The 13,591-nt window shown below is 54.6% G+C and overlaps 1 protein-coding gene and 1 long non-coding RNA gene across 3 annotated transcripts in view; one reads left to right on the plus strand and one right to left on the minus strand.

Moving 5' to 3' along the window:
• The window catches only part of Phf21b (PHD finger protein 21B), a 93,576-nt gene extending 90,640 nt beyond the window's left edge, over positions 1 to 2,936 (minus strand). Inside the window, exons 1-2 of one of the 2 annotated variants that reach the window (XM_020167416.2) lie at positions 1,883 to 1,926; positions 1,633 to 1,698 (exon numbers count right to left, since the gene is read on the minus strand). In XM_020167416.2, the coding sequence (XP_020023005.1) occupies positions 1,633 to 1,698; positions 1,883 to 1,900 (84 nt within the window). In that variant the 5' untranslated portion in view covers positions 1,901 to 1,926. Of the gene's footprint in view, positions 1 to 1,632; positions 1,699 to 1,882; positions 1,927 to 2,592 lie in introns of those variants that run through there. The other variant, XM_020167415.2, reaches the window with a different exon arrangement.
• Positions 2,937 to 3,216: 280 nt separating this feature from the next.
• LOC141425862 (uncharacterized) lies at positions 3,217 to 12,502 on the plus strand. Its single transcript, XR_012451036.1, has 4 exons — positions 3,217 to 6,039; positions 6,687 to 6,795; positions 7,642 to 7,672; positions 9,112 to 12,502. It is a non-coding gene; the product is annotated as an uncharacterized lncRNA (long non-coding RNA).
• The last annotated feature ends 1,089 nt before the right edge of the window (positions 12,503 to 13,591 follow it).

Below are 13,591 nucleotides of genomic sequence, written 5' to 3' on the forward strand. Positions count from 1 at the left end.
AAAAACAGCTCAGTAACCCCAGCTATCACACTGTACCAGATTTGGTGGTGGATATATTTTTTTAAAAAAGAAAGTATCTGATTTGATTCTACACAGTGATTAAACATCTTTGTGCTCTGTAGAGAAGGGTCTTCCAACCCCTCCCCCTCCAAAAATGGCATCGAAGCAATCAAAATGGTAATGCCGGGCCTGGGTCCCCTCCCCCCCACCCCCCTCCCGCGAACTCCCCGACTTCGCCGGGGCCGAGCGCCAGCCCCCCTCCAGTGGGAATGGAAGCTTCCACTCCTGGAAGGGGGCGCGCAGCCAGGGGGTGGGGGGCCGCGGCACCGACAGAAAGGGGTTAATGCATTCGTCCGAACCCTGCCGTCCAGCCGGGCGCCCCCGACCAGGCATGGACGCTGGAACAGCCATCTTTCTTTCCGGCCCCCTCCTCTCCCGCATGCCCCCCTCCCACCACTTTTCAACTTTAAAGACTCGAACGGAGCACCCGGCCTCCGACTTCTCCCTCTCCAGGGCTGCCGGCACCCCGCCAACCTCGTCCACGTCTCTTCCCCCCACCGAAAATCCCGCCCCGGGAGGGGGCGTCCGAGGGGGCGGTCAGGCCGGAGTGGGGGAGGGGAGCCCCGCGGAGGGGCGGGGGGGGGGGCGGAGCTGTCCAAGTTTGGTGCTGGCGGTGGCGCCGGCATTCCGAAGGAAGCGCGATCGATGCCAGGGGGCGCGGCGGCGCGGGCGGGAGGAGGGGGAGGGGGCAGAGGAGGGGGCGCTGCCCCCACCGCCTCGGAGCCCCGGGCGCGCCATTGGCTGCGCTGCTCAAAGTTCTCGGCTCGGCAGCGGGGAGGGGGCGGGGGCGCCGCGCGGGGGGCGGGGGGAGGAGGAACGTGCGGGGGGCGGGGGCGCACGGCCGGCGGAGCTCCGGCGGCGGCATCTGTTCGTGGTGCTGAAACCCGGAGCGCTGAGCTCAGCGTAACTAAGTCACAATGGACAACTTTTCCTCCCCGGAGGGGGCCGTGAGGGGGTCGGCGGCCGCACCCCCCGCCACAGGAGCTTCTCGTGGGTCCCCACCTACCCCTAAGGCCCAATGACCAAAGTTGGGGCAGAACCGAGGGGTCCCGGGGGCGCCTTTCTTTTGTTCCCCAGGATCTGGCGTCAGGTTCCAAGAATAAAAAGTGAAGCCGGCGAAGTGGGGAGGGGAGGGGGCGGCCAGAGGAAGGATGTTAAAAACGAGGTTTGCAGTTGAACCCAGATATTGCTTCCAAGTAGTTTGGGGTGTAGGCTCGAATTGCTGCGCCCCCAATCCCACTCCAGCGTGGAGTGGGGGCACCGAGCCGGGGGAATTTCCATGTTCCAAAAACATGTCCACCAACTCAAAATGGACGCCGGGCTGCCAGCGCCTTTGAGGTGTAGTTCGTCTCTTTTGGTCACTGCCGGGGCCTCGCTCTTCCCCCCTCCGCCGCCACGAAGCGGCCCTTTCTTTCCTGAAAGGGGGGAGGGGGTAACTTTGAGGATTGGAGCCAGACCCCTGTGGGAATCTGTGCGTGTGACACTCACGCTGGCACTTTAGGGTGCTGCCAAAGTGCCCAGAGATCCTCCCTGGCCCTTCGCCTAGAGTGGGGGACAGGTCCCCTTGCTTACTTGTTTGTCGCTGAGCGCTGCGATCCGCGGCTGCCTTTCGTGTAGCTGCTTCTTGAGGTCGCCGTTCTGCGGAAACACGGAGGAGTGGGCTCAGGCCGGCCGCCCGGGGAGTCAGGTGCGATCCAGAGCCCCATGGACCGCGCACCCCGCCCGGTGCCCCGCGGGCCAGGCCGGCCGCAGCACGCCCCAAGTTTCCCGGGCCGCATCCCGCACTCGAGGCGACCGGGCAGTGCCGCGAGGGGCCGCTTACCTGTGGCTGCCGCCTCATCGGGGCAGCTCGCGGGGCGGGGCGGGGGCCGAGGCCACCCGGCGGCGCGCCCCAGCCGTGCAAGTTTGCAGGCCAGGGTGCGTGTGCGATTGAGTGTGAGTGTGTGCCGGGGGAGGGGGGAGGAACAAAGAGCCAAGTAAACACGACGAGTCCGTGTCGAGCAAAGCTCATAAATATTCAAGTCGCGTCCTAATCTCCCCAACACACACACGCGCGCACGCCGCAATACCGCTCGGGCTCCGGCCGCCACGCCGCCGCTCTCCCCAGCAACAATCGCCAAAACTACTTTTGCGACCAGTGCAGGATTGCGCCGAGGTAAGGCAGGAGGAGGAGGTTAGGAGGGGACCGTCCACGCTCCCCGCCATCCGCCTCCGGGCAGTCTCTAGGAAGGGGCGCCCTCCGGGCACCCGGAGTGCAGACCCTGCGGCGATCAAGAGAAGACGCCAGGGCCGGGTCCCACGAGCCCACACTCCAAACAGTGCGGGACTCGTGGGAGGAGGAGGGGGCCCAGGGAGGGCCGTGCTGTGCATACTTCCCCAGTCCCGGGGCAGGCTCTAGGAGGTGGCCAGCTCCCGGTACCCTAGCCAAAGGAATTCTGCGACCAGGGAGAGAGGATTTAAGGCTCGGGTCTCTCGCGCTCCCACTCCCCAGCCCATTCCCCTTCCCTGGCCAGGGACCCCCCAGCCACCTACCTGGTGGTGCGCGAGTTCCACAGCGAGCGCCTCGGGCCGGCTCTGTAGCTCCATCCCGGCAACTTGGGCAGCACTTTGCGCTCACTTTAGCCCGGGCTCTGGAGAAGTTGTGTGGCTCGGCGGGGACCGGAACGGGCAGGGGTGGACCGGGCCTCCGGGAAGGGGGACAACACGATCCCCCTCCTCCACAGCCGAAAAGAAGGAAGGCTGGCGAAGGGGAAGAAAGGCGACCTAGAGACGCGGCGCCGAGCCCGCGGCCACCCCAACTCCTCAGTCTACCTGATAAGTTGCTCCGGATCCCCGGGTTGCCAGCGCGGCCGAGCGCATGGCCCCCCGGCGCCGGGAGCCCCGCGGAGCCCCGCGCGCGCGCCCCGCCGCCGCGGCCACCGCCGCCCGCGCCAGCTGCCCGCCGGCAGGGACTATATTTCCTCCGGCGCGCGCGCCTGGATCTCGCTGGGCCTCGGCAAAGTTGTGCCTCGGCACGATGCTAATTCGGTAGTGCCCGGATGGAGCGGGCCGGGGCGGCAGGGGGCGGTGCCCGGGCCCTCCGCCCGCCCCGCCCCCGCCCCCGCCCCGCCCGCGCGTGCGCACTGTCGCCCCGCCGCAGCCCGGCGCCCCGAGCGGAGAACAAAAGTGACCGCGGAGAGGGGTGCGAACTCGCCGGCCGGCGGCTTGGGGCCACCCGCCGCCAGAACCGCTCGGAAGGGCAGCTCAGAGTGGGGCGTCCGCGAACTCCTCCTCTCTGTCCCCAGCCGAACCCAAGGAGAACCGGGCGCGCCCATCCCCCTCTGCGGAGGCGCCCTGCCTAACTCCGGGGATAGTGATACTTCCCGATGGAAGGGAAAATACCCAGGTGTCCATTTCTTCTTTCCTGGCTGTCGCTGCACCTTCTTTTCCCCCTCTCCCTCTTTCTCTCCTCCGCCTCCCTCTCCTATTTCATTTAAAGTATCTTCCATGCCTCGGGTTCTGCGCCGGAGCGCAGCAACTTGAGAGACTAAATTAGTCATGTCGCCAAATTCCCCCACCGCCTGATGGCCACCGTGTTATTTAAACAGTATGAAAATTGATCTCTTGACTGTGCCTTTAACGATTTTGTTTTACACTCACAATTAAACTCTCAACAGATGTCACTGGACTTTTTAAGACAGTTGTTAAAACTCATAAATATGCCCGGTCAATGTGACATAAAACAATTATAACTACAGCTGCGGAGGTCGCATTTCAAAACTCCCAGCTCCACAGCCAAGAGGTTAATGGTTCCGAGTCAATATTGCCGCCGCGGAGTTACTGTCCTCATCAATTAATGTCGGAATGCTTTGTGCCCTGCCTGTAGCACCCCGGTACGCTTGAAAGGTGCGGGGGAGAAAAAGGGTGCAATCCTACTTCAGGGTAAATGTTTCAGCTGATAACTCATAACTTCATATTCCTACCAAACCCAAAAAAGTACCCAGGCACACGCAATCGGCAAATGCCCGCTTTGATAAATGCGGACACCACACACATCTCTTCTATCCTCGGAAGAAATGAGTGGAATTTCGTTGTTTTGTTTTGTTTTGTTTTCCCTGGTGAAGACTCCAACGTCGTTAAAGCCTGTATAGGGTATTTGCCACAAATGACTTACGTGTTGTCCTTCAGGAGGGAGAAAACTCGGGCTCCCCCCGACTTCTGGATTCAGGAAAGCGTCTGCCCTACTTAGTTCTTTCTTCAAGCCCCACTTTGGAGTGCTGGGGAGGGAATCTAGGACCTCACCATGCTAGACAAGCACTCTACCACTGAGCTACGTCACCAGCCCAACTCAGTACTTCTGCTGGGTGGGACACCAGCCTGGAAAAGAGGACTGCCCTGGGGACTGGTGTTCAGAGGGCCAGAGAGCATGTGCGCACACAGAGGAGTCCTCTGTAATTTCTATAAATGTCACTGGCTTTTGGGGGGAATTTCAGGGTAATTTCATTGGCCATGTATGATACATAAATCAACAGAGAGGACATTGAGATTGTCCTTGATGCACAGACTCAGGTAAATGCTGACTGAAGAGGATTGCACTCCCTATGGTGGATACTTTAAAGTACTGTTTGCAAGTTTCTGTTAATTCATTTGGGTGTTACTGCCTGTCACCTGCATGCCCCCTGTGTTTTTCATAGTTACCTGAGTGAAGAACACAGTTCACAGGTTGTGTGTTCACTCACACTGGGGAAACTGGAATGTGTGGACGGAGGAAAACCAAAGCAGAAGGGTTTGTTGTTGCTGCTGCTGGTGGTGCTGCTGCTGGTGCTGCTGCTGCTGGTGGTGGTGCTGATGGTGGTGCTGGTAGTGGTGCTGGTGGTGGTGGTGCTGCTGCTGGTGGTGGTGGTGGTGGTGGTGGTTTTATGAGTCAGGGTCTCATTATGCAGCCTAGGATGGCCTCAAACTCACTATCCTCCTACCTCCTGCTCCCAAATGGTAGAATTACAGGTATTCACCACCCCACCCAGCTAAAGCAAAAGGTCTCGTAACTGAACCTGGCAGGAGTCCTGCACTCCTGCTGCAAAAGGCATTTCTCCAAAGGTGAAGGCATCTTGAAGGTTCCTGCATACCAGGTTTCCCTCAATTTGCCTGGGTTGTGCCCACCCCCTGGAATGCCCCTCATTCAAAGCCCAAATATCAGAAAGCCTCTTTATCCTCCAAGACTCACTTGAAATGTCTCTCCTGGGAAAGGTCCCTCAATTTCTACACACAAATTCTTTATCCCTCCCACTGGAGGCTCCACCATGCAGCAGATGGCGGCGAGGAGAGGGGAAGTCGGTCTTTTTCTTCCTTTTTTTTTTTTTTTTTTGCAATACTAGGGCTTCAACTCAGGGTCTGCACCTTGAGCCACCCGCCAGCCCTTTTTATGTTAGATATTTTCAAGATAGTGTCTTGAGAACTATTTGCCCCAGCAGGCATCGAACTGCAATCCTACTGATCTCTGCCTCCTGAGTAGCTAGGATTACAGGCATGAGCTACCAGCACTCAGCGGAATCTGTCTTCTAATAAAGGTAATTTTTTCCTTGCCCACTGAAGCTTGACCCAACTGGAGTCAGCAGGTAAGTGTGTTAAAGGGAGGAGCTGAGCAAGTGCTCAGTGGGTGATTAGGTGAGGGGGGTGAATTAATGAATGAGTGAGCGAGTGAGTGAGTGCTGAAATACCTTCTGTGGGAAAGGGTGAGATATTGGCAATGGCCATGGAAACAGTTGATTATATCGTCCACCCTCTTCTCACTCAGATGTGGTCAAGTGGATGGGGTGGGTTTGAAACTTGAATCCACCTGAACAACCTCGTGACCTCTGCACCTCCTAGGCTCTATTTCTTCAGATGTAAGAAGGGAATGCATCCAAACAGGTCCACTCCGTTTCTCCTGCCCCCAACCTTGTCCACCTGCTCAGTAGAGAGCCTTCATTGCTGCCCATTGCTGGCTTAACCTGCCCAAAGGTAAGGGCCAGTCCTCAACCTGGCCTCCACAGCAAGCCTACCATAGTGAAGCTGTGTGGGTGCCAGCACCCAGGTCCACTCCTAGGGGCCAGTTGCTCCCCTCCCTTCCCCCACCTAGTGAGGGAAGGACTGCAGCCTAGAGTGCAGCTCTGGCCTGCTGTGGCCTGCAAGAACTTTGATGACACCACATAGAGATCTGAGGTCTTAATACACCATGAAATGAACTTGGACCAACTAGAAAGAGGATTCAGGGAGGAGCCAGCAAATATGTCTCTCTCCCTTCCTGGGCCAGTTGCAGTGCCCGAGGCAGCCTGTGAACCACCCCAGAAAGTCGGCCCTCTCCCCATGAAGAGTGGACAGCCAGAGGCTCCATCAGTCTGGCATCACTGTCCTTCTGTGCCGTGCTTCCCTTTCCTGCTTCTCACTGCCCTGGGACTGCACCTCAGAAATAGACTTATGGCTCTGTTTTGCCCTTTGGCTAAGGAACCTCTGGCTAAGCTGAGAATGTCTTAAGCTTTCACACCACGGGCTCCTTGTGGGATTAATGAGATAATATCCACAAAAATCCCTCAGTACACTCAGAAGAACCCCAAATGTGACTGAGTATTCCCAAGGTTAAGTGTAGAATGTCACTTTCTGCCCCACAGGAAAGATTCCTATAAAAGTCCAGGATGAATCTTGAAACACCAAATTGCAAAACAACACAGCAAGCATTTAATATGCACCTATGGTGTGCAAGGCCCTTCTCGGGGGGAGGTAAGTGATACACATTCAATCAGGCAGGTCCCAAGCCTTGGATTCTTCTGGATAGTAAGGGGTCTGACAGGATGAGGCACAGGAATTATCATTCAAGAGGGAAGATGGCTGGAGAGGGGCTAGCCAAGAAGTAAATGGAGCAGAGCCTCGAAAAGTTCCTGCATTTTGCTTGAATTTCCCTCTGTTATCTGTAGAACCCTTACCGAGTTCCACCAAGTTCTTCCATTTTACAGGTTGGAAGACTGATGCTCAGGGTACTAGGTTACTCACGCGCCCGCTTGACTGGGGAGTGAATACAGACTAAGGTGTATGTCCCCACTCTTCCACTTTGGCCCTGGGTGATCTTGGACAAGGATAGGTTGGTGTCCGAAAACAAAAGGATAAGCAGCATTAGCCAAGGTCTTGAGATCTGCTGTAAAAAAGGACCTCTGTGGACCTGCAGTGTGATGCTGGTAGAGAGAAATCGCACAGAAAATACAGTGGGGCCAGACTCCAAAGGCCCACATGCCTGGGTTATATGAGCAAGGGAACCTGCCCAGGGTTTCGGCACAGGTGCTCTCTGCTCTCTGCTCTGAGATTGCTGGGCAGTGTTGTCAAGGACTGGAGTGGGGTGAGTTGAGGATGGGACATGATACCTGAGGGAGGTGCCTGGCCTGGAGGTGGAGACATGGGACAGGTACAGATTCCTGCACCACCACAGCCCCAGCACAGAGGACGTTGGTAGTGTGGTGGGAGGGATTTGAACTTGTGTGTGGCACTCCTGTGTGAGTGCCAGAGATGCACAGTTGTCTCTGCATTACTGCTGTAGGTGTCATTATTGAGTGTCTTCCTTCCCTCACTCTGCAGAAGGCATCCTGTGTCATTTGGTCATATGGAGGTGGGTACAATTACCTCTTTTTTTTTACAAATGAGAAAACTGAGGCTCAGACTGGTTCAGTAACTTTCCCATCAGCACAGTTCTAGATGGGGCATCTGCCCATATCAGTGGCCTAGGGAAGCCCCATGCATGCTTTTTGTGGCAGAGGTGGATGGAGTGGACTGCGTGGTCAGCAGTTATTTACAGGTGAGGAGGCGGGATTCACCCTACAGTTTGCCTCTTATCCACACTCTACTTCAGCTCACTTTGTTCCCTTAGTCTAACCAGTGGCTGGGGTCTGAGGCAGTGGTGCAGGGTCTCAGGTCCTGCCAGGGTCAAGCCACAGTGCCAACGGCAACCTTACAGACTGTCACTCTCCTCCCTGCAAAATGGGTGGCTAAGCCCTGTCCTGCTCCTCACCCACAACTCAGAAGCTGCACAGTGTGCATGGAAGCCATCTGCCAGCCCCTGACAGGCTCTGACCTGCAGCCCAGCTGTCTTGCACATCTCCTTGGATGTCTCTAGACACCTTCACTTCACATTCCCTAGACTGACCTCAGCACCCCCAAGGGACCGTCCGCAGATCACCATCACCTTTCTCAGGCTCCCTATGACATGCACCCTGAGTCTTACTGTGTATAAAGGGAAATGGCTCTGGTCTTCATCCTGATTCCTGGCCCAGAGTTCCTAAACCCTTGACATTTCCTGATGGGAGTGACTTTTGTCACTTTAGGTCCCACCTGAATTTACGCCCATGGTGTGACTAAGTATGTGCTGGGGCGGGGGTGGCTAGGTAGCCTCAGGATGGGGCCGGTAGCTAGAAAGGGAAAGCTCTGAAGGCTGACTGGATGCTCCCAGTGGGCAACTCCCCTTGGCATGTGGTGGGGGGCGGGGAAAGGGGAGAAGGGGCTGCAATGGAGGCTGTTGGTGTGCTGGCCCAAAGCTGAGGCTTGGGACCAATGCTGAGTGGCCATTACCACGTGTACCAGCCCAGGCCATCACCACACCACATTCAGCAGATAGCCACGCCTCCTCCTCACCTGATGCCGGTGCAATCACTCACTTTCTCTAAAGCACTTTGAAAAATAGAGACACTAATAGTTGGTCCCAGGCCACTCTGCTCTGTTTGGTTGCAAACCAAAGGCTTCTCCACCATCTCTGACCACCTCGCCTCCTTGTTGGCTCTTTATCCTGGTGTTCTCACAAGTTCGGAATCAAAAAGCACTGGAGGAGAGGCAGTGTCTTTCTATTCCCAAATACGTTTTCTTACCTCCCCTGTAAATGGTAGAATTTTGTTAGGATATGTCAATCGTACAGTGTGATGGGTTTCATCATGATTTCCATACATGCATGTAATGTGTGTTGATCATAGTCACCCTCTGTTACCCTCACTTATCCGCCGTCCCCTTTTCCCTACCACATCCCTAATACTTTCATGTTCCTTTTTACTATTTCCTCAGTCTTCATCAGGAGGGGCAGAGCTGGGGCTCGGCTCCATCTTTTTTGCAGTGCACCTGAGCAGGAGGAGTCACCTGGGGTCCTGCAATAGCGAAAGTGACCCTGGAGATGGAGCTCGCTTCCTGTGACAGGTGCTGTAAGGATCGCCTGTCAAGGAACCAGAGGCACAGAGAGAGAAGGGCCTTGCCCTGGACCAGCTGGTCAGTGGCGGAGTGGGCATTCTCGCCTTCACTGGCTGGCTCCGCTTGTCCACATTGATGGAACACAGGCAGGACACCAGCAAGAGATGACTCTGAGCAGTCAAGGGGGGCCCGTCACCTGCAGTGCCTTGTCCTAAGGGGTCAACAGCATGAGGGAACAGGGACGCTGATGAGAGGACCAGAACCACAGGGATGGTGGCCAAGCAGGGGACTAACGTTTACAGAAAGGACTTCCAAGGAACCATCGTGAACCAGGCATCACGGCTATGTTATTTGACAGTTGACTCAATATCCCTGGCAATGTTAGCGTTGTGCCCCATTTGCAGATGGGAAAGCTGAGTGCAGCAGTGCTAAGTAGCTCAAAGTCACCCAGCCTACGTGTTAGGAACCATTTCTTCATCTGATTTCAGACCAGCTGCATTCCTAAACAGCCATTCTCCATAATTCAAGAGATCTCTGAATAAAGGAGGGAGGGAGAAGGAAGGCTCACCCTGACCCAGTCGGGCAGCAGCAGATCAGGGCCCCTGAGAAGCCTGGTACCATCTGGACACCTCGGGAATTTCTTCTCCAAAGCGTGGGCCCTGCAGCCTCAAGCAAGCATCCCTGGGCCTGGAGCAGGGACGGTCCCATTCCTCTGAGGTAATTGACCACCCTTGGAGACAGAAGCTGTGTGTTTGAGGCCTGGTGGGTGCCTGAGGGCTCCTTGCTTCACTTCTGGGAGTCTGAGTTTCCTCCTGCGTACGAAACAGTGGATTGGAGAGACCAAGTGAGAAAACAGCCAGGGAAGGACAGGCCAGAGCTTGCCTGTTGGGAAGTGCAGCCCTCACTGCCAGGAGTCCTCCAGGGGCCACAAAGACAAGGAGGCCCCCAGGAGCCCAGCCTTCACCACTACCTGAGATCACTTTGCCCAAGGCTTCTATTAGCAACAGAACCATCCTAATTAGTGCTTTCACGCCCACACCATGGTGGATTCCAAGTCAGCTGTTGAATTCCATTTGAGAATGACTCAACGCATTGCACGTGTATGTAGGATGCTCTTTGAAAGGAGAAAAATATATTTTCCCCAGAACATGCTGGGGAAAATTTCTCCCTCACCTTCTGCCTTGAAGACTCTCAGAGCCTGAAGAGAGGAATTGGTTCTTTGATTTCCCTTCTCACATTTGGTGATGTTTTTACTTCTGACCAAGCAATGACTCTGACCATGGGACTTTATTTTTTGCAGAGAAATAGTAAGTTATTTTTCCCTTGTCCACCCCTGAGCCGCTGCCTGGTACTTTTCTTCATGGACACAGTCAAAGAGCTCCTGCAGAAGTAGTTGCTGGAGGAGTCCAGCAAGGAGAGAGTGGTTTTTGTTTCACCACTCAGGTGATTTGGGGTTCCACCTGAACCCCAACCTCCCATATGTTGGGGAGTATGCTGAAGGAACTCCAGTCTGGTGGGGACAGACAAGTTAACCTTCACCTTACAGGCTGTCCCAGAACAGACACTGTCCAGAGATAATGAGGAGCTTCCAGAACCAGGAGTGGTAGTACACACCTATAATCCCAGCTACTCAGGAGGGGGAGATGGGAGGATCATCGTGTGAAGCCAGCCTGGGCAAAAGTTAGTGAGACTTTATCTCAAAAACAAACCAGGTGTGATGGCCCATGCCTGTAATTCCATTTACTTGGGAGACAGAGGTAGGAGATCAAGGTCCAAGAGTAGCCTGGGCAAAAGTGAGAGACCCTATCTGAACAACAAACTAAAGCAAAAAGGGCCTGGGGGTATGACTCAGGACATAGCTCAAGAGGTAGTGAAACCCTGAGTTCAATTCCCTGTGCCACACCCACAAAAATAAAAAGAGGTTCTCCCAAGAGGGGCCTCCATTTTCACTGGCAAGCCTCACCCTCCATGATTTCATGAGCCCTACAGCTACCATGGGTAAGGGTGAAGGGAACTGTGCCATCTCTGTCCTGCATCGGGGAAGCTGAGGCTTATGGTGGTTAGGTTATTCTCAGTCACTTGGCTGGTGGGTGTTGCAAGGATTTAGATCTTGGCAGCATGCACTTGAATCAGGCTGCACTACATGTGAATTGAAGATGGGGGGACCAGGGCTGTGTGGAACACAGAGCACAGCGAGCCCTGGTGTGGAGGCATGAGTGTGCAGTGGGCTCAGACACAGGTATGCATGGACAGGAGGGAGAATGGTGGCTTAGCTTGGACTGAAGGCAGACACCAACCCTGAGGTCCAATGGAGTGAAGGAATGTGGCTAGCAGGGATCCCAGGAAGCCCACATGGCATGGGAGGAGTCTGGGAAGGTTGTGCGAGGGGTGTCAGAGGCTGCATTCCTGTTGTTAAAAGCTGCCCAGTTTGTGGTCAGGGACTTTGTTGCCTCAGCCCTAGGACGCTCCCTTCCTTCTTCCTCAGCCTGCTGTGTCTTTCTTTGGTGTTCTACCTCCTTACCATGGTCAAGTCCTACATCTCCTTACATGAAAGATGATGGAAGCTGGGCCCAGTCCTCTTATTAGCATTCCCCACCCCCAGCCCACAAGTCCATCCTTCCTTAGACTTGACCTTCCCTTACTTTCTAGCAAGCTGGGTCATTAGCCTCTTTCTGGTCACATGGTGGAAATGTGAGCCTTCGAACTTTTTTTTTTTGGTGGGACTGGAGTTTGAACTCAGGGCTTCATGTTTCCAAAGCAGGCATTCTACCACTTGAGCCATGTTTCCAGTCCATTTTGCTCTGGTTATTTTGGAGATGGGGGTCTCACAAACTATTTGCCAGGGGCTGACTTCAAATTGTAGTCCTCCTGATCTCAGCCTCCCAAGTAGCTAGAATTACAGACATAAGCCATCAGTGCCTGGGTCCACTGCAGGCTTTTAAAATTGACACTATCACCATCACCTTCTGGGTAATGTTTGAGGTTATGAATAAGGGTATATTGTGACATGATGGCAGGGAGGGGGAAGGGAGATAATGAGACAATGAGTGCAATGGTCAAACAGTAAAAAATGGATTTGAGGAATGTCACCTGGGATGAGACCAGAGAAAGGTCTCCTCACCCCAGAGGTTAAAATGGTCAATGAAATAGTATGTGACCATGTATGGCACAAGCTGTACCCCCCATTCCTCTAACCTGCTCCCAATGGAATATAAGGAGAACCCCCTTTGTTCTAGGGGCTCAGCTATTGGATGCAAGTCCACCAAATTGCTGCCAGCTTGCTTAATAAACTTGTTTTCCAAAAGCTTTGGTGTCCCATCTCTCTGTCTGAGCCATCCTACATTTCTGGGGACTTGTCTGAAATTTGGAGGGCTGTGCTTTCACCTCCTTGTTGCCAGCTCAGCATCCTTGGCCCACCGGGAGGGCCAGATGCCACCAGAAGTGTTGATCTGAGGGGAGGGAACACTTCTTGGTGAACCAAGGAGGCAAGTTTTGGCCACACAAAGAAACCCAGAAAGGCTTGAGAACCAACTTGGGAACCCTGCTCATCAGACTAGTAAGAACCCGGGTTTGAATTTAGGACTGCTTTAGGAGGCAGAAAGGGAGTCTGATCAACTTCCAGCAGAGACACCCAAGTAACCCCCTTTTGGGGTGAAGCCATGTCTCTCACGTTCAGGGAGTTGGGTGGAAGTACTGGACTGTGTGGGAGTGTATGAAAATGCGAGCCTGAGACGTGGCCCAGCTATGAAGTGAGTGCAGAGTCCCGATCTGCAGGTCCATGGTGAACTCATATGCCCTAGGGTAAGCCACAACAGGGCCTCTGGTCTGGGGTTTATATGGACTCACTATGGCTAAGAGACGCCTAAAGCCCTGTGAGGGGAGCAACTGGAGATGGACTAAGCAAGTGGTGTTATTTGTTTTTCCCTGTGTGCCGGAAAGGAGGACCCCTTACCTCCTCTCCACAACCCTCATCCCTTCCATTTCTGTCTCTCTCTTGACATCTGGTAACAGGAGGAATAGGAGGAGGTCAAAGTAAGAACACCCCCTTGGGGTGCATGCTGAAGAACTTTAAAAAGGGATTTAATGGAGATAATAGGGTCAAGCTGACTCCTGACAAGCTTAGGACCTTCTGTGAAATAGACTGACCTGCTTTCGGTGTAGGATGGCCCTCGGAGGGGTCATTAGATAAGGTCATAGTCAATAGAGTTTTTGAAGTGGTTGTAGAAGAGCCTGGACACCCAGATCAGCTTCCTCATATTGATGGTTGACAGGATGCAGTCTTCAGTTGGCCCATGTGGCTAAAGCCGCACCTAGAGGAAGCATGCAGGGTCATGGCAGCCAGAGTGGCAGCAGTTTCCAA

This window comes from Castor canadensis, chromosome 8 (genome assembly GCF_047511655.1).
Source record: "Castor canadensis chromosome 8, mCasCan1.hap1v2, whole genome shotgun sequence".
In the NCBI taxonomy this organism is placed as follows: Eukaryota; Metazoa; Chordata; class Mammalia; order Rodentia; family Castoridae; genus Castor; species Castor canadensis.